Raw genomic sequence first — 22564 nt, forward strand, 5'->3', positions numbered from 1 at the left:
TCTTAAGTAAACATTAACTTCCTTTCAAAAACAAGGAGTTTCTTCAGGAGTTAAGATCTAAAGATACTTCTGCTTCACATGTGGTTTCGTACTTATAACTCTAAACGGTTTTCTTCCCAAAAGTGGGTCTGATAGTAAAGATTTTGCTCCAGGTAGGACCAAAACTGGCTTCTCCATGGCGGGGGGGGGGGGGGGGGGGATATGAAAAGTTAAACAGTATATGGAAAAAAGTATGTTGAATGAACCCTATCTCCCCAATGACCGAAGTTCAATTTGCCCCTTCCTCACTCCCTGTTGTATTGGCTTTCCTGACCCAAACTCCTGGAGAAACTAAAACTGAACAGGAAGAATGAAGCATTTGTCAAGTACTACTCGGTACCAAGCTGCGCTGTGGACTTCCCACGTAACCCTATGTTCACAGTCTACAAGGCTACAGTTATTCTCCTCATATTGATAAGAATATTGAATTGCTAAGTGGGTGAACCATGATTCCAACTCAGGCTTGGCTAACTCAAAAACCCACAGGCTATCTGCACTAGACCACCTTGTCAGAGGATATGGAACTCTTCTCACATTCTTGAGTACTCTCTTTGTCTTTTCTTTCCTTTTTTAAAAGATTTTATTTATTTGACAGAGAGAGATACAGCGAAAGAGGGAACACAAGCAGGGGGTTAGGGCAGAGGGAGAAGCAGACCCCCCACTGAGCAGGGCACCCGATGCGGGGACCCAGGAATCATGACCTGAGCTGAAGGCAGACACTTAACAACTGAGCAACCCAGGCGCCCCTTCCTCTGTATTTTCCTATCAAATATTTTTTTAAGTGCACATAATAATATGGGATTTATATTCTCTCTCAGAGTAAGGGCATTTTAGTCGTTTCTATGATCCCAAACTGAAAATGTAGTTACAATTTTATCTTGTCTCTGAAAAAATAAGGAGACCTCCATAAATTACCAGCATCATCTTTAGTTTAAGAATATATTTATATACATATTACATTGTGTTTTCAACAAGCAACACAATTATACTCAAAGAGCTTTCAGGTTGGTAGAGATTTTAAGGCTAAAATATCTATTTAGTTGAGTAACTAACCATTTGGGTCATAAAAATTTTTATGGGGTATGAGCTCCAAAATGTCCCTCTACTGCCACTTCAGAGTTTAATGACCTTTTAGGGAGTGTCTTCTTTATGACAAATTAAAATTGCCCCTTCTCTAAGTTAAGCTCATTCTACTTAGGTTGGACTTTCAAGGAGATAACATAAGGCTCTAACGTACTTGTCATTTTCCTGCTTTATTATTTTTACCCAAAAGTTTGTAACAGAAAATAAATAAATAAAGACAAGTACAAATGAATTTAAAAAGATTTCAAGGTGTTTCTCCCCCTCTTTCTCTAAACTAAACATGTAACTTCCATGAAGTGAGTTGTTCCTCACTCCTGTCAATGCCCATTTTGCTGCTCTTTCCAGTGCCTCTCCAATGGATCTGTGTCCATAATGAGCTATGAAGAAAATAATTGAATATTATTAATTTAAAGTGATCAGTTTAGCACTCTAAACTAAAAGCTCAATGACCTAAGTTTAAGAAAAAGAATACTCCAGAGTCATGTTCATTTTTAAAAGTACAAAACTGTTGACACATATTCAATTTGTAGAATGCTATGATTTGAGTTCAGACAATTACTCTCATCTTGAATGTCTGTGATTAACTTTTAACCATTATTAAATTTCATGATGTTTCAGCTGGACCACTGAGGGGATTTATCTTCTATTTGCAGATAAGTAATTCTATAATAAGTAATTACGGTAAGTAATATTGTACTGTTACAATACAATGAGGCTTAAATGCATACTTGAATAAGGGGAAAACATACTTTGGAATCTATTATTATTGAAGACTTTTGAACTCTATATGATGAAGGAACCACGCTTTGACACTGTTAGCATTACTACCACTATCAGTGCTGCTCTACCCTAGAATTTTTAAGGCTCTATACACACAAAGAACTTACGGAAATCACTTTTAAGAACTACTGTACTGAACTACCAGACTTGGGATCATGAAATACACTCAATATTTTAAACTGTATTAAAAAGGAGATTGCTTATTACTGTCACTTTATGGCCAAGACAGGATATATTTAATATGGACAGCTCATACTTCAGTTTTTATAAATTTTTATATTTTTAAAACTATACGATTTTAAAACCAATCATCATTGGCACCGGTCCAAGTGTATCCCGTATACTATGTTAATTCGGTAAATATTGGTGGAAGAGGAAGAAAAGTCAAGGAAAATGCCAAGAGCCGAATTCGTGTTTCTCTAGTCCCAACGCCAGTAAGAAAAGAGGGATACAACCTCGGTGACAGCTTCCAGCAGGATGTAAGAACAAAGCAAGAGGCAGAGTGTGCTAGTCTAACTTAGAGTCCGTGCACAAAGGGAAACAGGAGAGGGCAGTGGCTCTGAGGTCCCATCTTCAAATGAACTTGCTCTCCAGGCCACCAACATCCCCAAGGGTGGCTCCTGAAGAACTTTTCTGGTTGGAAAATATAATTTGAAAATTACCCATACAGTGTGGATAAGAATCTCAGAGGAAGAGTCACAAGACCTAGGCTCACACGCTAGATCTCTTTCTACTAGCTCTGAGCTTCAGAAGTACTCAGTCCTAGTTCCCTTAACCTCAACAGGGAGACAACCCCTACCCTGTATGATGACAACAAGTTGAGAAAAGCTAGATAAGATGGGAAACTCACAAAACAAGCTTGTCAGGTGTGATCTACTGTGCGAGTGTGAAATACAGTATGATCGCTGCTTTATACGCTGTGTTATATGTAAAAACACTTTCCATTCCCTACCACTCCCCCTTATCAAGGCAACTTCCTTAATTCACGGACAACAAAGAGGTCCAGTGCTACCAAAATGAAAGGAGGTCCAAAAATTGGATTAAAAAGAAAAAAGTTGGAAGAACAGACGCATAGAATTGTTCCCCACTGCTTCTCCAGCTAACTCAAGGTCAGTTCATCCCCCACTACTTTCCAAGAGAAGGACTCCACTGACATATCTATTAGTTATTTTAAATGTCCTCTGAGCTATTTTAAATAAACCTTATTTGTAAGCACTTGTAGAAATATACAAAATATAAAAAAACCTCTTTTCCCCAAACCTATACTAGCTTTCACAATTATTAGGTAGGATATCAACATCCATATCAGATGCCCTCAATCATGAAAACTGAATAATAAGGAAAAACATCAAATTCACTTGTTTAATACAGACAAATCAAACAGCTTGAGATTTCTGGTAGAGATTTCTGGTAAGACTTCCCTAGAGGTGGTATTTGGAAGAGCGGATACTCTTTAAATACACTATCTGTGGCAAAGCTCTGGAATTAACACTCCTAAACATAAATGCACAATTTTTGGTTACAAATCATGTTACAAAGACCTTGAGACACAAAGCTACTCAATGTATCTTTCTTGCAACTTTATATCCATAACAAAATATTGGGGAATGTATAGGAGAATTTCTGATGCACCCTGTGGAAAACTTTAACCACAGGATTGAGATGAACGATACCGCTTATTTCTCTTGAATCTTGGTTAAGTCTCTTACTCGGTAGATTGTGCGATTATCTTCCCACAGAAGCTGAAGATTAAAGAAATATTAAAATAGCAATGTTTTATCATATTGAATGGGCTGACAACTGCATGTCAACCATGTGGAAATCTAAGTAATGTGGGTGCAAACATAACCTCAAAGACCAATGATGACGTACAGCTTACATGTACTCAGACTCGACACTATCCCTCTGATGCCGGCCCCCAACACTCATCTGACCCCTACCCCTGCTCTTTTCACCTTCTGAATGCCAGTGGAAGGCCTCTCTTTAAAGGACACTTGTAGCGGAAGCGGAAGTCCACACACCAAGCTGCTTGCCTTCCTACGTGCCCGCCCATTATTGAGTAGGAGAATTATGACATCAGCAGCATGTTCGCCCACATCCCCTGATCCACACGCTACCATGTCACAGGATGGATTTCCTAAGACGAGCTGCTATCTTTACTACCTTTAATTTGAACTTATTCTGATATAGGCTTGATGTTTGGTGATCTATGAAACAACAGCGGAAATGCACGTGGCATTTAGTTGCTCTTCTGTTGACGGCCACGTTAGAATGTCAAACCCAGACACCATGTAGGGTCCCACACGGGTACTAAAGGGTGGGAAAAGACTAACTCAACAGTCTCAGATTTATGCTCCCAGTAAACCACCCTGAGCAGCACCTAGAATTTCACATTGTTAGAGCTGTTAGTTAGAAGTGTATGTCAATGCACAACTTTCAGTGCAGCCTGCCTTTAATCCTACTTGGGGCAGGCCAGGGAGATGGGCCGGTGGGAGGAGTTCTCTTGTGCTTTCCACAGGCCTACAGAAAGCTAAGCCAGCCAAAGTATTTACAAATAACTGTAACCAAGGGCATCCGGCTGACCCAGTCAGTAGAGCGTGCAACTCTCGGCCACAGGGTCATGAGTTCAAGCCCACATTGGGCGTAGAGCTCACTAAATAAATAAATAAAAAGTAACCACAAGCAGTGAAAGAAAATAAAGTTCCTCACCATATGAACCATTGCCAACCATCAAGACACGAAAAACCAATCCCAAAATCTTATATATAAAAACTGCTTTAAAAAGATTTGGACATGAGACCCCATTTGAGACACATTAAAATACTGTGCTTTGTGTACCTAGAGTTCATAATTTATAGAGGACATGTAATCAATTACCTCATATTCCTTCCACGAGCCAAACTCAATGTATTCTCTACCATAAAAATGCCAGAATGACCAAGTTGCCTAAATTATTAAAAGCAAAGAGAATTAGGTTAATGTTAAAAATAAATTCTTCGCTACCTACAAGTTATGTAATTACTGAATCTGCGGGTAAATATTAACTGCCATACAACTGGATTATTTTTTAAATACGTCTTTGCATCACTGTTATCTGTATTTTTAAGTTTCCTATTTAGAGAAAAAAGAAACTGTTTTGACTAGACAGAGAAGGAGAGAGAATTTTTATTTTTCAAAGAATAAATACACTAACAATCAGGAAAAATACAAGTCAGGGGAAAGAATGGAGAGAAGAATTCAATGAAAGAATCTGTACCTCTAAATTGTGAAGACAGGAGACCAAACAGATTGAGAATCAGCTTGCTAACTTATTGTCTGGAGAGAAGCAAAAGCAAGAATGGATTAGCAGCTGACAGACCTCTGCTCATTCCTTAAAAATAATTAACTAAGATTTGTTTCTTTAAAAAAAAAAAAAAGCAAAAACAACACCTAAATAGGTCACAAAGCTGAAGAAATTAAGAAATACATGATTACTCAATTTTATGAAAAATTTGAAAAAAAAATCTTTGGCTCAGGGGAGAACACGCACAATTACTTTTAAACTAATGATTTTTATTTGCTACTAAATTAACTTTAGGGTAACGCTGGAATACAAACACGTATTTACGTGTATTTGCTTATTGTATATGTTCATACTCTTTTTGCCCTAAATTTGACCCATGGTACCAGAGATGAATTTAGTCAAGAGTATATCTGATCACTTAGTCAACCATAAACAGCATCATAGCTGCCTGGCATGATATAGTTTTGTTTGTTTTCTTTTTTTCTTTAAGGGTAAAGATGACATTAAGTGACAGTTGCCATCAATTTTTATGTTGGTCCATTATACTTAGAAAAATAACACAGAAAACAGGCACAGCTGAGTATATATGAACAGGCAACCGTCTAAATACACAGATTTGGGGTTACTTGAACAAGACAAGGATCACGAAAATAATCACAGGTGTTTGCTGTGTACTTAGTCGATTACAACTCAGATACAATAAAAAGTTCAATAATCCACACTAATGAACACACCAGAGTTATCAAAAAGAACTTGGCAATTGTAACCCTATTATCAGATTTTCCTGTTACTTTGTTGTCATTATGAAACAGAATATTTTCTGACATGATATATTATACACGATTATTATAAACTACGTGACTAAACAGTATTTTGGAACAACTTTGAACACCAGGACTGAGTTTTATGTACCTACAATTAGATGTTTCTAAGATAACTCTACTGGCTCCTTTGTTTTTTTCCTCCAGTGACCCTCCCTGACATTAACTTGTTAAGTGAATACCGAGTGAGAAAACTCAAGCTCATCCACAGCCATCTGTGTCCTCTACTCCTCTCCAAACAGGTGACAAGCAGAATGCCCTCTCTGAACACCTTTCACCCCCTCATCTGATAGGAACATAAGTGCTCAGGATCTCTTCCTTTCTTGAATGATCACGAGTTCCTCAGCCACCGTCACAGTTCACTGATGATGCAAATGTGTGCTTGCCACTGATCGTTTTATTTTTTCTAAAAGACTTTATTTCTTTGAGAGAGAGAGCACGAGCAGGGGAAGGAGCCGAGAGAGACAAGGAGCCGAAAGAGCCAAGCAGGGAGCCCGAAGACATGGGGCTCAATTCTGGGACCCTAGAATCATGACCTGAGCCAAAGGCAGATGCTTAACCCACTGAGCCACCCTGGTGCCCTCCACTGATCATTTGCCAAACTTAAAATCTGATTCGTTTCTTAAAGCCTGTTCTCATGTAATATGATTCAATTATTCATTTAAGAAACAACTACAGCTCTTCTAGGTCCCATCACACAAATATTAAACGCACACAGTCCTGACGCACTACCTCGCCAATCACAGTAATATGCTTCCCCCAGCAAGGCCCTAACAGTGGCCCCCCGAGAACTCATTTTCCACCCTTCTTCTCACATCTCTGGCACAGCTGTTCAAATACCTTCATCTTGTCCCTCCACATTTATTGAGTGGCTGCCGTGGGCCTGGTGACATGCTGATGGCTGGTTAGGAGAATATAATGGTGGCCAGTCACTCTGCACTCACCCCCCATCTCGCCTGCCCCGCCCCCGGACCACCCTAACTTTTTCAGTGGCAGTACCTGTCCTGCAACCCAGTGATCTCTGTCTTCTCATACCCCACAACTAACTAGGAAACACATCCTGCTGATCTGTCATTCCCATCAGATAATCCAGTCCAGCACTACCCTGAGACCCAGGGAAAAGGGGCCACTGCCCTGGGCCTTGTGCTTTAACCTCTGGCCAGATACTTCCCCATAAAATGAGAAATCTGCTCAGCCCAGGGCCATGCTCTCTGACTCTACCTCGGCAAACTCCCAGGACTCAAATTCCCTTGCGGAGCCCCAGAGGTTCATTCCCCGGGCAAATGGAGATGCAGGCGTACCCACCTCCAGGCCCAAGAGGTGGTCAAGACACAGCTGGCTTGCGAAGAGTAGGGCATGCGGACTCGCTACGGCGAAGAGTCTAGGAGATGGGAAAAAGGAGGTGGACTGCAGGACAGGGGCAGGGTGACAGAAGGCCAGTTCTCTCTTTGCCACTATATTCTAGAACAGAACTCCTAAAAAATCTGAGAATTCTAAATGGTCATCCATCTCCTTACAAAACTGTACTGGTCAAATCAGGAGGCAGAGCGTATTTTACTTAATGGTTAACTAATCCACAGCATTTAAGTATGCAGAGATATAATGAGTGTGCTCCATTTGCATTCTTATATCCACACGTGTTAGGAATGAAACAGGTTTCCACATGCTACTTCCACTCAAATTTCCCCTGCTCCCATCTTCATGAGAACCTACCAAACAATGATTATTACAATGTAGTGCAGAGGCATAGCAGTAAAAGGAGCATGAACAGCATCTCTCACTGAAGATCCTAGCATACAGCACAGTAGGCGCTTCTAATCTATACCAAATTCTTTCACACCCTTCGTGTTACTTAGGACACCGCCCCTCAACTACCCCGGTCAGTTATCTACATCTTACCCCTGAACTAAAAGTAAAAGCGTGGCAGAAGAGGGATTGTAACCAAGTTCTTCCTGAAACCAAAGCCCAGGTTCTTCTCCTTCAACTTCCTTTCAGATGATTGCGAGAAGTTTACCTGGCTTCAGACCCACTCCCCGCTTGTCTACACAGGCCTGTCAGATCCATCTCCCTACAGCGCCATATTCACCTTCACAGGATCCTCGGGTCGGTTATACTCCGTCCAGTTAAGTTCTAAATCCTCAGTTGATTTTCCTTTCCACTCCCTCTGCTTCATTATTTCCCAAGGAAGGCTTCACACCACAACCATACCTGCCTCTCCCTCTAGCACACGCTTCTTTCTCACAGCCCATACACCTTCCAGATGTACCTCATGTCTTCCCTCCTTCCCTGAAGACTTCTGTAAATTCACTCCAGACCAGTTTCTGTGAGTCCCCATTTTTGTGAACCCCCAAAGTACTGACGGTCCCTGTGCGCTCAGCATGGAGGGAACGCCAAAGGGCAGGATACAGCGTTTGACTTCAAATCCCTTCATGGAGTTAATCTCGTTGGAAGGCAGCATAAGAAGGGTCTGGTAAAGTCTTTCTAGAGCACTTGGCTGAAAGTCTGTTGGAGCATATATTAGCACGGGCTACCGTGTTATGTCTGCATAATAATTAGCAGTCACTCTTCTATGATAAGCAGAACTGTGGGTCACTTAGATCTTAAACTTTTTGAGAATCACGGAGAACTCTGGTTTCTGTGCGTTGTGTCCAGTTTGTCAGCTCTCCTTCCACCCCTGGAAAAAGCCAGAGTTGTAGTTTCTGCCCATTTCCATAGTGTAAATACACCTGACATGGCTGGTCTGGAGCTAGCAACCGGACATCGGAATGTGGTGTTAAGTGGAGACAAGCAACACGGACTCTCTCCAACTGGTACTGACCGGCTTCAGTCTGTCACTAGTATGTGTCCCCAGTCAACATATCAGGAAATAAAATGGGGAAAGGTAATAACTATTTCTTAATTCAAAAATTACAATAAAACCACTATATCTTAATATAAACTTATTTTTATGAATATCTAGGTTTTCCAAAAGATTTAATGGGAAAAGTCGTGTTGTTTTACTTTAACACACTTCCTTGAATGTCTTGCTTTGATAAAAGACAACTGGCTTCTCCCATTGACTTCCACACTCAATCTGCTGCTTTGGTTGTATATATTAAGAAAATGCAGTCTCACGTAGACATTTAGTTTTAAAAGGAAGGACGACCCTAGGTATGCTCCCTTCACATTTTGAACAGCATTCATGTACAGTCTTTAATTTGCACAAAACACTTTGGTGTGAAAAGACCTTACTGATCGTGTGTTACCTAGCAATTCCTCCACATGAATAACTCTAACTTCAGACCACACTGAAAAGCAAGTTTATGCTATTTCATATGCATGTGTGTATATATCTGCACACACATGTATATACATGTGTACACACACACAAAGCATGGCTCCTCAGTTCAACCACTCAAAGTGGTAAGAATATCAAGGAAGAAAAAGATAACGTGCAAAAGACCAACTGAAAACTTCCTTTGTAGGAGCAAAAAAATTCTATAAGAGAGAATATTTATGAAGCTAATGCATGAATCTTCACTGAGCTGGGCATAATATTCAATTAAACATAAAAGGTATAATTATGTTCCACATTTTTACAAGTGGACAGTTGTACCTTATGTACAAGATGACAAGTCAGAGTTACTTATTCACGGATGTCAAACAATGGCTTCCATCAGAAGAGACTCCTATTTCGTTTGATTCTGAAATTCATAACTCCCCAACTTAATGTGTTTGGCAATATTTAATTCTTCAAAACTGATATCATTAAACGGCCTAACAATGTAAGCACATACATCATACTCAGGGAAAAAAGAATTCATGGATTTAAAACTAACGGAACTACTGGTAACAGCTAGTGGTTTTATCTGAAAGACTGTATCTGTGCGACATTAAATGCCATTTTTCCCTGGCTCTAAGTATCACAGTAGCCTGGCATTCCCCCTCTTAAAATACGAAGGCAACATTAAGCATTAAGCACGTTCTGTACCTCCTCCTTTCCTTAAGCTTAGGCTGAAATTACCTTCTTCAAAGAATTGAAACAGGATAGCCATTGCCTAAACCAGTGTAATTCCACTAGCTACTTCAAACCATTCTATTTCAAACCACTTCTATTCTTTTGAAAATATTATCTTCTCATTAAATTAAGTGCCTTATGGTCTCTTTAGCAACAACAAACAGAATACATTAAAATGTAAGCCCTATCCCATAAACCAATGGTGAGCATGTTGAACAGTTTTTAGGGGCAGGCCACAAAGGAGCAAAGGTGATCGGGTTTTTATGTGACTCCTCTCTGGCCTTCCTTCTTAGCTGAAGCTCCTGATACTCGTTTCCGGCTCTCCTCTATCAACGAGGTAGTGTTAACACAAGATAGGGCACTTTACTCTCTCCTGTTCTTACAGTTCTTTACATGGAAGAATCTGAAGAGAGGCTAAATGCTTAAATGATGTAAGGCTTACTGTACATACTTACTAAAATAAATAAATCTGCTCTAATCTTTAAATTCTACCCTTTGTGCAGGGAGCAAGTCCTTTCATCTGTCAGCGCATAATGTTCCTTATCACTTATCACTCTTTTCATCTTTAAAGATCCCACCCCGAGATTGGATTCTGTGAAGAGGGGTCACTTCACAAAAGCTTAAAACATCTCTATCCACTGACCAATGTTGACAGTGACTCCACAAAATATATCCTGCATAATATCTCTCTTTGAAAACAACTTTGTTTCTAATTCTACCCAGCTCCGCGTTACCGTTTTCAGCGGCCACCTTCTTCTGCAAAGCCTTCCTCACACCCTACCACAGAGAGTGAGCTAAGCTAATGACAATCCCAGCAACTCTAGACTGTCATGCTAACTTCTCTAGACAGGCTCTTCTCCTCTGAGCTTTCACTTTTTCATTATAACCCAACTGAATAGGTAATATCCCCATATTTACATAAAAAAACAGAGATCAGAGTAGTTAAGGAATCTGTTCAAGGACAATTAGCTATCAAATGACAAAAACAGAACTTGAACTCAAGTGTCCTCTACTCAAAAGACCAGGATGCACACCTTTTCCTGACAGTTTTGCAAGCTGACAGTCCCCACACAACATGCTTCAGGTGTTGGTCTTTTTTAAGCCGAAAACCTTAGTAGTCATGGATATTTGTGTACATGGACTAAGCAGACGATTGTCTCACATAGTATAGTTCGGGTCTTTGTGAAAATTTTGTAGTTCCGTGCTAGTACTGCGACAGCCTTCTACCAATACTGTGACTGTCCTGACAAACCTCTATAACCAAGATGAGCTGAGGGAGCTAACCTTCCCACAAATCTGCTTCATACCATACCTGTACTGTGTGCTTAAGAGTGAGCTGTGATCTCACACTCACAGACTGAACCACGGGGCATGATGTCCAGGCTTCACAAAGCAGAAGACAGGGACAAGGTCATGAATGGCTAGAATGTGTAGCAGGTCAGGCTACTTAACTGCAGAACTGTAACTCAGAATCATCAACAGGATGGTTCCGTAAGTGCTACACAGTCGCCCTGTAAGATACAGACGGAACAGTCAAGCAGCAGTAAAACTTCAGAAATACGACTAAGGTAGCACCAGCCACAACCCCAATTTTTTCTCTAGAAAAGAAAACAATTCACTGTTGTGAAAGGGATGCCTAAATTCAAGTGTTAAACTCAGTGTGGCTCTACTGGCTTATTAAGGGATAATGAGTATTAAAAATATTTCAGAAATTAATAACCTAGTTGCTAAAACTTCCAAAAAGTTCGAGTTCTGCCTAGGAAAAGCAGTATTTGCATTGGATCGGAATAGCAATTCATTGTTTAGCAGAAACAAGCCACTCTGGGGGTGCCAAGCTGATCCCTGAATCTATGCTGCTTCATAACAGATCCTCTAATAGGAAGCTAGTGATAATATTAGGTGGGGGCATTAGAATATCTTAATGGGAAAACGCCACTGCTGATAAATATTATTATAGAAATGCAAAAGAGCACACCACTCAGTCACTGATAAACATCTCTACCTAAAGCAAATTTATTATAAAATAATAATAATAATAATAATAATGTTTGTACACCAGTTACTTGTTCTATGCCATGTGCTTGCTTAGGAGGTTGATTTTACCTTTAGCAGAAGCTGTGTATTTTCTAATCTGTTTAGGGCAGCTGTCAAGTAATCAGAGTGAGCGGTGCCATTTTAATAAGGAAGTCTTTTAATGAAATATAATAGGTCACAAATACCTAATTTCTGCTCTTTACTGTAATTGCCAGTCTTTACTGTAACTGCCACTTTAACAATCTTTTCCAAATGCTGACACAAAAGATGAACAAATCAAGGGTATTAGCATGTGTGTGTATTTACAGCTTATTGCTGTCAAAGGCTGTAGCTCCACTCCCGACTCCCAGCAGCTACAGGAAGATCTGTTTCTTCTGATGGAGGCATCCTGTTTCAGGTTATGAGTGCGTCTGAATTAATCTCTTTTTCACGGCTACACAAGCACACACATACTCAAGAAGACACAGGAGACAGGTTGACGAAGTTCTAGCACAATATGACACCTTCGGGGATATGACAGACACTTTCACTGTCACTGTGGAGGACTGGACATTTTACTACTTTCTTCTTCTTCAATAAATCCTCGGCACCACCAGGTATTGGCTCACAATTTCAAAAATCATTGTTTCTATATAGTTCAAATAGCCTGGTTTTCAGAACAAATTTTTTAAAATAAATAAAAGTGAGTATTAGTTTTCTACGCATGGGCACGCAAGCTGCGATCAGGAAACTCCAAGGAGTTGCTGCAAAATTCAAAGAGGAGATCACAAACAGAGAAAACGCAAACATGACTTTTTATTTTTAAAAAGCACATTCACCGTAACTGTTTTACCAGAGCTCAGTTCTAAGTTTATGATTAAAAAAAAAATTCCCTGAAAACTTCTTTACATGATAATCCTTTTACTTTTTTTTTGTTTTTGTGACCAGTATCATTTTCAATTTGGTACTATTCTTGCTATTCTAATATGAGAAGTCCTCTGCACAAACAGTAGTAGTTTTATACGAAGTTTGCCCATTTTTGAAAGGGTAAGCTTCCCCAAATCAAACTAGCTAACTGTGAAAAGAAAACCATGACAACTGTTTGTACCTCTTGCTTTATTATTACATCCGGCCTGGTCACTCTTAGAAATTCAATCTATTATGGTTGCTAGGAGTCTGTTGCCGTGCAACATAGAAGGGTATGCTGGGCTTTCAGGCTAAGGAGTGCTAATAAACCTGTAGGCTCCCCTCTAGGAGTCTGACCAGTATGCTTAAAGGGCTTAATACTTTTCAAGAGTGATTGGCCCACAATTCAAGACACATCCTATTAAAAACAAGTCACACTGAGAGATTTCTAACAAAGGAACAAAATGCTAAACATACACAAATATTCAAAATGTATCCTCAGAATCCCTAACTAATTTGGTAAAACAAATAAAGAACAGAATATGATCTACATTTCAATTATACCACCTACCATCCCCAAGTTTTTATTTCCATACAGTCCCCTAAAAGGTTATAACGGATATAAATGGAGAAAGTTTCAGGGAGGGAAAAAAAAAGTAGTACTAAGTATCTTCAACTTTGATTTTTAAAAAAGTGTGTGTGTGTGTGTGTGTGTGTGTGTGTGTGTATCAGACTTATACAAAGTCCAATAATAGAAAAATAAATGAAAACTAGCAATCCAGAAGTACTGAAATCAACAAAACTAAATAGCATTCTCCCCACATCCCTCGGCCACAAAAAAACACCAAAAAACAAAAAACAAAAACAACAGAAAAAACCATTGAGAAACTGAAGAAACTCTAAATTTCATTTTATTATAAAAGCAGACAATTTTTTTGGTTTTCTTTTTACCCCTTTTGGTAATGATTTTAAATTAATTCCAAATCTATTCTACCCCATCATATGCATATTCTAGAACTTTAAAGATCAACAAGAAGTTATTCACAGAAATTCACTACAATTAGACAGCATTACTTGAATGTAAATGAGAAGAAAAAAGATAGCAGTGTCTACCAATAAAATACTTCTAACAAATTACATGAAAAAGAGTTGAAAAGTGGGCAGAGGGTAAGAGAGGGATTCGCTCTACTTCAAAAGAGAAAACTGTATGGACTTTTATTTACTTATATTAGATATTAGGACTTTTCCATAAAATATCTGAAGACAAAAGTAGATAAAGCTGATTTATCATAAAATACCAAAGACCATAAAGATAAATAAGAATAACATGATTTTACGATCATTACCTTAACTATGAATATTCATCCAGAACTGTGTAAGGATATTTTGGCTATACTGACACTGCCTGCAACTTTTGCAAGTTATAAATAAAAATTTTTTAAAAAGCCAGACAACATCTTCTCTACGCCCATCGCAATATTTAGCCACTGTATCTAACTACTCTGAACTGGGAGCACTTTTTAAAATAATCTGTCAACTGCACTACCAGATCTTTTTTAAAGAGCCACCTGTCCTTCCCAATAGTCGTTTCTATTTCTTCTTGGTACAAACCGCAGGAAGCAGAGTAAAGGAATTTAACTATTTTTTCTGAAGCCCCAAGAAACAACAAACAGAGGAATGCAGAACAACCACCCAAAAAAGAAAGACAAAGAACCCAATAATAAAGGAGCGGGGACTCAGGCCAAGAGGTGGAAAGGCAGCATCTGACCGAGGACCAGACTGAGGCAGGAAGAGAAAGGGCTGGCTAACAAGGCAGAGAGTTCAGACAGCCTCTAAGCCGAGCCGAGCCGAGCCGAGCCGAGCCAATGGGAGGAAAGGGACAGGAAGGGTGACCGCCAAGAATGTGCCAGAAAGAGATGACGGAAAGGGAATCTGCATACAGAGACAGGGACTCCTTTCACACATGTGGAAATAAGAACCAAACATGACAATTTCATGTCCAATGATGTTATTTTCCTTGATCCATCCTTATTTTGTAAGAAGGCGTGCATGCAACAACTCAGAAGACGTTCTTAAAAGCAGTGATATCAGTAACGTTCTTGATGCAAAAGCCGACTGGTTAGTTAACCGGAGGACTCAGTTTTACAATGAGGTCATTTGAAAACTTCCCGATTCTCGCTTCGGGTAAGAAAAATTTCATTTGATTCCAAAGCTGCAAGACCTAACATGTGAAAACCTCATTAAAAGTAATAAAAATGATTTTCCCAAACAAGAACAAAACATGAAAACCCACACACCACACGTATGTACATGCACACACAGTAGTTAATAAAGTTATTAGAGCCGCATTTGACTTACGAGTTATCTCATTCACAGGGTCTGTGCTGGGCAAATGTGCACATTTTTAACACAGGGACTTACTAGCTGGTCAGCTGCTAGTCAAGCGTAGTTAAACCATCCTGGAAGAATCTGCTCTGAAAGAGCCCAGGTTCTAAACTGGCTTCCTTAATACTCAGGTCCTGTCAGGCACTATGAACTAAAACGCAGTGGGGCAAAAAGAATAAAAATTTTTAAAAATGAGAATGGATGTCCCATTGTGGAAGTGTTCTTGGAAAGAGCCTTCTGGTGTTTATTGGTATTTTATGTCTTTACAATCACAAAGCTGCAATAATTACAAATGTGGCATACCTAAAAGAAACCAAAGGAGTGAACCATAGAGAACAACATATCCAACCGCAGAATTAAGCCTCTTTTTTGCACATACCAGTTTTCTACAATTTGTAACACCCTGTCATATTCGATCCATTTCCCCACACCCACCACCTTCCTAAAAAAAAAAAAAAAAAAAAAAAATTCAAAGACCCTCTGTGAATGCTGAATATTTACTGAATTCTGAATTTTAAATTCATAAACTTTTTGTCAAGAATTGTAGGCTCTTTGATAAATCACATAATTGGGGTAAATAGCCAATGAATTTCAGGTTATTCTTTTTAGACGGTATCTTATCAAGTATAAAAAGAAATCATAATGTCAGCCATAAATACAACATTATTGCTCTTTCCTGCTGACAGAATATTGCCCAAAATGCATTTTTTCATATTATCTCTGTAATTTCTTTGGCCAATGTCAAAAGGAAGTTTTTAAATATTAAAATGTATAAAAGGAATGTGACACAAACACCCAATTAGAAGAGAGACATCAGTTAAAAACATATTTTAAAATTTCTTAAAAGCCACTTTCACTTTTTACCTACTACTACTCACTTTTATACATTTTAAAATTTGAAAAAAGGTACTGGACCAACTGAAAAAAAGGTAGAGTCCTGGATCAAGTGATTTCTGAAATGTGTAACTGAGGATACCGAAAACAAGGCATCTTGAGGTACCTCCCATAAATCCCAGGGACAGTTTCAGTGGTATCACATTTAAAATGCCCCAAACTTCAAAGACACATTATTTTACAATGGGGGGAGGGAGCAAATACACAAAAAACTTGTTAGAAACCCTAAAAAGAAACGAAGCCATCTTCATGAAGAGATAAATGTTACTCTCTCACAGAGGCCCAGCAAACTTGTCTTTGTGGGGTCGACGCTAAATTCGGAAGACAGGGTAGCTAGGGAGTGATGAGGTATGGCTGAGGCCAGGTTAACCACGACTCGTTAACTATCAGAGCAGAGTGATGCATACATGCGAATCATCTCATGATGCCGTCAAACTGTTCTATGTTTGTCTACGTTCAGATTCTTCCTTAATAAAAAAAAGTTGGTGGGGGAGACAGATACAGATGAGGGGTGACACTAAATTTACGTTCTTTAATTTTTTTATGTATTTGTGTTTCTCCTGGTAGAAATCCCAGGCACTCAAGTTCAACAAACTCCGGCCTACCGGTTGCTACAATGTGGGCGCCTCTGACTCACTTCAGACCCGAATGCCTGGGTGTATCTGCAAGTATAATCATTCAACCAGCCTTTAAGGACGGAAACTAGGATTCGAAATAAATATTATATCTATAATTATGTAAGTTCAAACAGAGAAAGGGAGTTTTTGTTTTGTTTAAGGTTCCACAGCAACTTCTACTTCCTTAACCTAAATACATTAAAAACACCCTTATATTCTATTACATTATTTTATATATTTTGTACCATTTTTGAAGTACTCCAATACAGTACATCAGCCTCACATACTGTCACACGTTACATTTCATAATGGATGACAGGCACATAATGCTGAATATGTGACACTGAACTGAAATGGAAAATACGATTTTGACATTAGTACACTGAAAATCTCATTCTAAAAATATCGGCACGACAATCTATTTGTCAAAATAACAGAATTCTAGACAACTTGCTTCCATTAGTAACTTTTATTTATCTAAATAACCTCTCATTTATGTCTTTTTGCATATACGAAATTTTACAAATAAATTCAACTCATAAATCCATGATTAAAGATGACTAGATAATGATAGCGGGCTGCGCCACACAAACAGTGACACGCCAGTCTCACACACGCCGAGACACAGAAAAGCATCCGATCACAGAAGCCATCCATGCGGCGTCCTCCTCTGCTTTCAGTGAGCCACACCGGGCAAACTGAGGCCATAACCAACAAAACTATCCACCTAGCTCATTCTAATTTTTAGTTGCCTATCAATTGCGATTTTTTTACTTTGAACAGTTCACGTATCAATTCTTTCCAATTCGTTCGGAGCACATTTTGGTGAAAGTCACAGGTGTTTCGGAAGAGTCCAGCTTGGAAGCAGGTTAACATGCCCTCCCCTCTCAAGTAAAAAAACATACTCAATGTAGTTTTTAAGAGTCTCTTAATCTGCCTGTTTCCTTCTAGAAAACCACAGTTTTAGTCAAAATATCTCAAAAGAATGCAGAAGTGAAAAGGCTGTGTTCAGGGAAAGGCACATTAAAATGATAAAAGGCAAAGAAGAGAAACACAGAAGGGAAAGTCCTATACAAAGACAGACGTAAACAATCAGGACTCTAGTACAGGAAGGAAGGCAACCATCAATTAAATGTTATAAATGTATAAAGTCATAATTGAAAAACTACACAAAATCTACTTCCGTCAGATTTTGTTCTCTGTAAGGTCTTCCCAAGCTTTCTATTTGAAATGGCAAGCCCCCCATCACCTACCCTACTACCTCTATTCCTTTCTCTTTCTCCATAGCATTTACAACCATCTTCTGTGATACTCATTCGTGTTCCCTGTTCCTCATTGCCAGTTATGTGAATGCAAGCCCCCTCAAGGCAGAGATCTGATCAGATTTGTTCACTGTGTATCCTCCACAGGACTTCATTGCTTGGCCCACAATGTACGTGCCAACATTTGCTCAATAAATAAATGGATGAATACAAAAAAGTGAAAATGAGTTTGTACTCCTAACCTGATTCTAGAAATTGAAGGGAACCCCTTGAGTCTTGAAGAGACTCACCCCTTGAAGAGAGGGTGAGGTGACTTCACAAATGGTAGTAAATTCACCAAACTCATCAACTCGAGATGGTAGTGAGCTAAAATACACAGATTAAAAAAGAGGACCGGATTGATCTGTAAATGACAGTTCACATTTAAAAACAAAGATTTTCCCTAAAGCTACCTTAAAGATACAAATGTAGTGATCCGAAGGGGCATGTGCACCCAAATGTTTAACAGTGTCCACAACAGCCAAACTATGGAAAGAACCTAATGTCTATCAACAGAGGAATGGATAAAGAAGATGTGATCTATAAATACAACGGAATACATGCAGCCATCAAAAGAAATGAAATCTTGCCTTTTGCAAAGATGTGGATGGAACTAGAGGGTATTATGCTGAGCAAAATAAGTCAATCAGAGAAAGACAATTATCATATGATCTCACTGATATGAGGAATTTGAGAGGCAGGTTGGGGGCTTTGGGGGTAGGAAAGGGAAAAATGAAACAAGATGGGACCGGGGAGGGAGACAAACCATAAGAGACTCTTAATCTCACAAAACAAACTGAGGGTTGCTGGGGGAGGTGGGCTGCAGAGGGATTGGGTGGCTGGGTGATGGACATTGGGGAGGGCATGTGCTATGGTGAGTGCCGTGAAGTGTGTAAGCCTGATGATTCACAGACCTGTACCCCTAGGGCAAATAATATGTTATACGTTAATAAAAATAATTAACAACAAAAAATAAATAAATAAAAACAATAACAAAGATTTTCCAGGGGAAAGTCTCTGCAGTAGACATCAAAGCAAAGAAACCTCCCTTACAATAGTGCAACCCTTAGTGGGATATCACAACTGCAACCACAAATCTAACTGCTGTAACAGGTCCACTCTGATGACACCAGCTGCCTTGGGGCGACCCTGGAACTCGAGTCCTGATTCTGCACTTTTGACATCCCCAACAGGAACACTGAAGTTAGGCAACAAAAAGGTGAAACTCAAGAGGCTTGGGGTAGTCCACGTAGCCCCTCAAAAAACAAAGTTCTCATAATGCCCCCACCACGTTCCTCCCATAAGCAGCATCAGGAACTCCCACACCCTGCCACAACCAGAAAAAAAGGAAGAAGGTACTGGATCCTAAAAGTCACTCACCAACTTCTGAAACTAAGAAATTAGTTTTATCAGACACTAAGGAAATCTCAGGCAGGTCTAAAATTTCACAGAGACACACACACACACGTACAAGTATGAAATATATATACACCTACAGAGTTACTTAACAAAATGTCACCTGAAAGGTAAAAGAAAAAGAGACTTAAGGTCAGCCGAAATCTACTATAAGATGATGCTGTATTTGAAGAAATATCCAAAATTCATGAATTTATTCCATTATATCCATTTCTAAAGAAACAGCAAATAAATCCACTTGGGGGGGGGGGGGAAGCATTGCTCTGGTCATTATAAAATCAGGGCTAGACAAAATCATTAAATGGTTAACCCTGTTTTCTATAATTTGATTAGAGGCGAAGATAACCTGAGGTTCAGTAATTACTCACTGATTACTTTCACTAAGAAAGGACATTGGGTTTTGTGCTGAGTTCAAGAAATTATCATGTAGTCTTCTGCCTTCAGGAAGATGACAAACAATTTGAAAAGATTACATATTTATAAACAAAAATACAAATCACAATTCCCAATCAGTAGCAGGGTAATACATACATTAGAAGTGAACTCTTCAAGTTGGGAACCACTCTAATTTAGGAAAGATGAATTTAACTAGGGCGGAAAACACATTCTGAGCAGAATAAAGGAGAAGAACTAAGTTACAGAGAAACGGCCAGGCCGAATTCAGGTGACCAGAGGGGACTAGCAGTAAATGCCACGTACTGAGCCCTGATGTGTCGAACACAGTGCTGTTTGCCTATGTCCTCCGATGGAATCTTTAAAACAGTCTTTGAAGGTAGATCTTATTAGCCCTATTCCACAGAGTTTGAGTAATCTGCCTAAGGTGAAACGACTCATCAGTAACAGAGCTGAAATTCAAACCCAGGACTGTGTGTTCTGAAGTTCATGCTCTTGACCAATTACACAACACCCACACACAGGAGAGATGCTAGAGAGCAGGGTGGTAGGTGTGAGTTTGAAAACGTACACTAGACTGTGAGCTTCCTAACAGCACTATCGTGGTTTTACAGCACTTGGTGAATATTTCTTAAATAGTGAATATTTCTTAAATACTACTCAATTCTGTGGAGTAGGAAAGGAGCAATCCTAAAATATACTGACCTGAAGAAGCAGAAAACTCTGGGCTACTTGAAAACATCCCTGGCAAAGAAGAAGTCCAACACCCTCTCTTCGCACATGACATGATACTGTATGTAGAAAACCCAAAAGACCATCCCAAATTACTAGAACTCATACAGCAATTCAGTAATGTGTGGGGTGCCTGGGTGGCTCAGTCACTAAGCATCTGCCTTCAGCTCAGGTCATGATCCCCGGGTCCTGGGATCAAGTCCCACATTGTGCTCCCTGCTCAAAAGAAAACCTGCTCCTCCCTCTCCCATTCTCCCTACTTGTATTCCCTTTCTCACTGTCTCTCTCTCTCTCTCTCTCTCTGTGTCAAATAAATAAATAAAATCTTTAAAAAAAAAATTCAGTAATGGAGCAGGATACAAAATCAATGCACAGAAATCAGTTTCTTTCCTATATACTAACAACGTAACTGTAGAAAGAGAAATTAGGGGATTGATTCCATTTACAATAGCACCAAAAACCCTAAGATACCTTGGAATCAACTTAACCAAAGAGGTAAAGGATCTATACTCTAGAAACTACAGAATACTTATGAAAGAAATTGAAGAAGACACAAAAAGATGGAAAAACATTCCATGCTCATGGATCAGAAGAACAAACATTGTTAAAATGTCTATCCTGCCCAGTGCAACCTGTACTTTCAACGCCATCCTGATCAAAATACCAATGGCATTTTTCAAAGCACTGGAACAAACAATCCTAAAATTTGTATGGAAACTGAGAAGACCCCGAATCGCCAAGGAAATGTTGAAAAAGAAAAACAAAGCTGGGGGCATCTGGTTTACTGATTTCAAGCTCTATTACAAAGCTGTGATCACAAAGACAGCATGGTTCTTAGCACAAAAAACAGACACATAGATCAATGGAACAGAATAGAGAGCCCAGAAATGGACCCTCAACTCTATGGTCAACTCATCTTTGACAAATCAGGAAAAAATAACCAATGGAAAAAAAGATACTCTTCAATAAATGGTGCTGGGAAAATTGGACAGCTATATACAGAAGAAGGAAACTCAACTGTTCACTTATGCCACACACAAAGATATACTCTAAATGGATGGAAGACCTCAACATGAGGCAGGAATCCTTCAAAATCCTAAAGGAGAACATAGGCAGTAACCTCTTCAACACTGACCACAGCAAATTCTTTGAAGACACGTCTCCAAAGATGAGAGAAAAAGTGAAAATGAACTTTTGGGATTTCATCAAGATATAAAGCTTCTGCACAGCAAAGGAAATAGTCAACAAAACAAAGAGACAACCCATGAAATGGGAGAAGATATTTGCAAATGACACTACAAGTAATGGGCTGGTATCCAAGATCTATAAAGAACTTCTCAAACTCAACACCAAAAAAACAAGTAAGTCAAAAAATGGGCATAAGACATGAACAGACACTTCTCCAAAGAAGACATACAAATGGCTAACAGACACATGAAAAAATGTTAACATCATTAGCCATCAAGGAAATTCAAATCAAAACCACACTGAGATACCAACTTAACACCAATCAGAATGGCAAAAATTGACAAGGCAAGTAACAACAAATGTTGTAAAGGGGGTAGAGAAAGGGGAACCCTCTTACACCTTTGGTGAGAATGAAAAATTGGTACAACCACTTTGGAAAACAGTGTAGCGATTCCTCAAAAATTTAAAAATAGAGCTACCCTATGACCCAGCAACTGCACTACTGGTTATTTACCCCAAAGATACAGATGTAGTGAAAAGAAGGGGCACATTCACCCAAAGGTTCATAGCAGCAATGTCCACAGATACCCAAACTGTGGAAGGAGCTGAGAGGCCCTTCAACAAATGAATGGATAAAGAAGATGTGGTCTGTATCTACAGTGGAATATTATTCAGCCATCAGAAGGATGAATACCCAGCTTTTGTATCAACATGGT

At 39.2% G+C, this 22564-nt stretch overlaps 1 protein-coding gene across 8 annotated transcripts in view; it reads right to left on the reverse strand.

The window, feature by feature from the left end:
* Positions 1–22564, reverse strand: part of RFX3 (regulatory factor X3) — a 444526-nt gene that overhangs the window by 248623 nt on the left and 173339 nt on the right. For 2 of the 8 annotated variants that reach the window (XM_059142826.1, XM_059142824.1), the window contains exon 1: positions 7312–9306. The exons of 5 other annotated variants lie outside the window; for them this stretch is intronic. In XM_059142826.1, the coding sequence (XP_058998809.1) occupies positions 7312–7364 (53 nt within the window). In that variant the 5' untranslated portion in view covers positions 7365–9306. Of the gene's footprint in view, positions 1–3857; positions 5022–7311; positions 9307–22564 lie in introns of those variants that run through there. One more of the 8 variants, XM_059142831.1, reaches the window with a different exon arrangement.

The sequence above is a fragment of the Mustela lutreola genome, chromosome 12 (assembly GCF_030435805.1).
Source record: "Mustela lutreola isolate mMusLut2 chromosome 12, mMusLut2.pri, whole genome shotgun sequence".
Taxonomy (NCBI): domain Eukaryota; kingdom Metazoa; phylum Chordata; class Mammalia; order Carnivora; family Mustelidae; genus Mustela; species Mustela lutreola.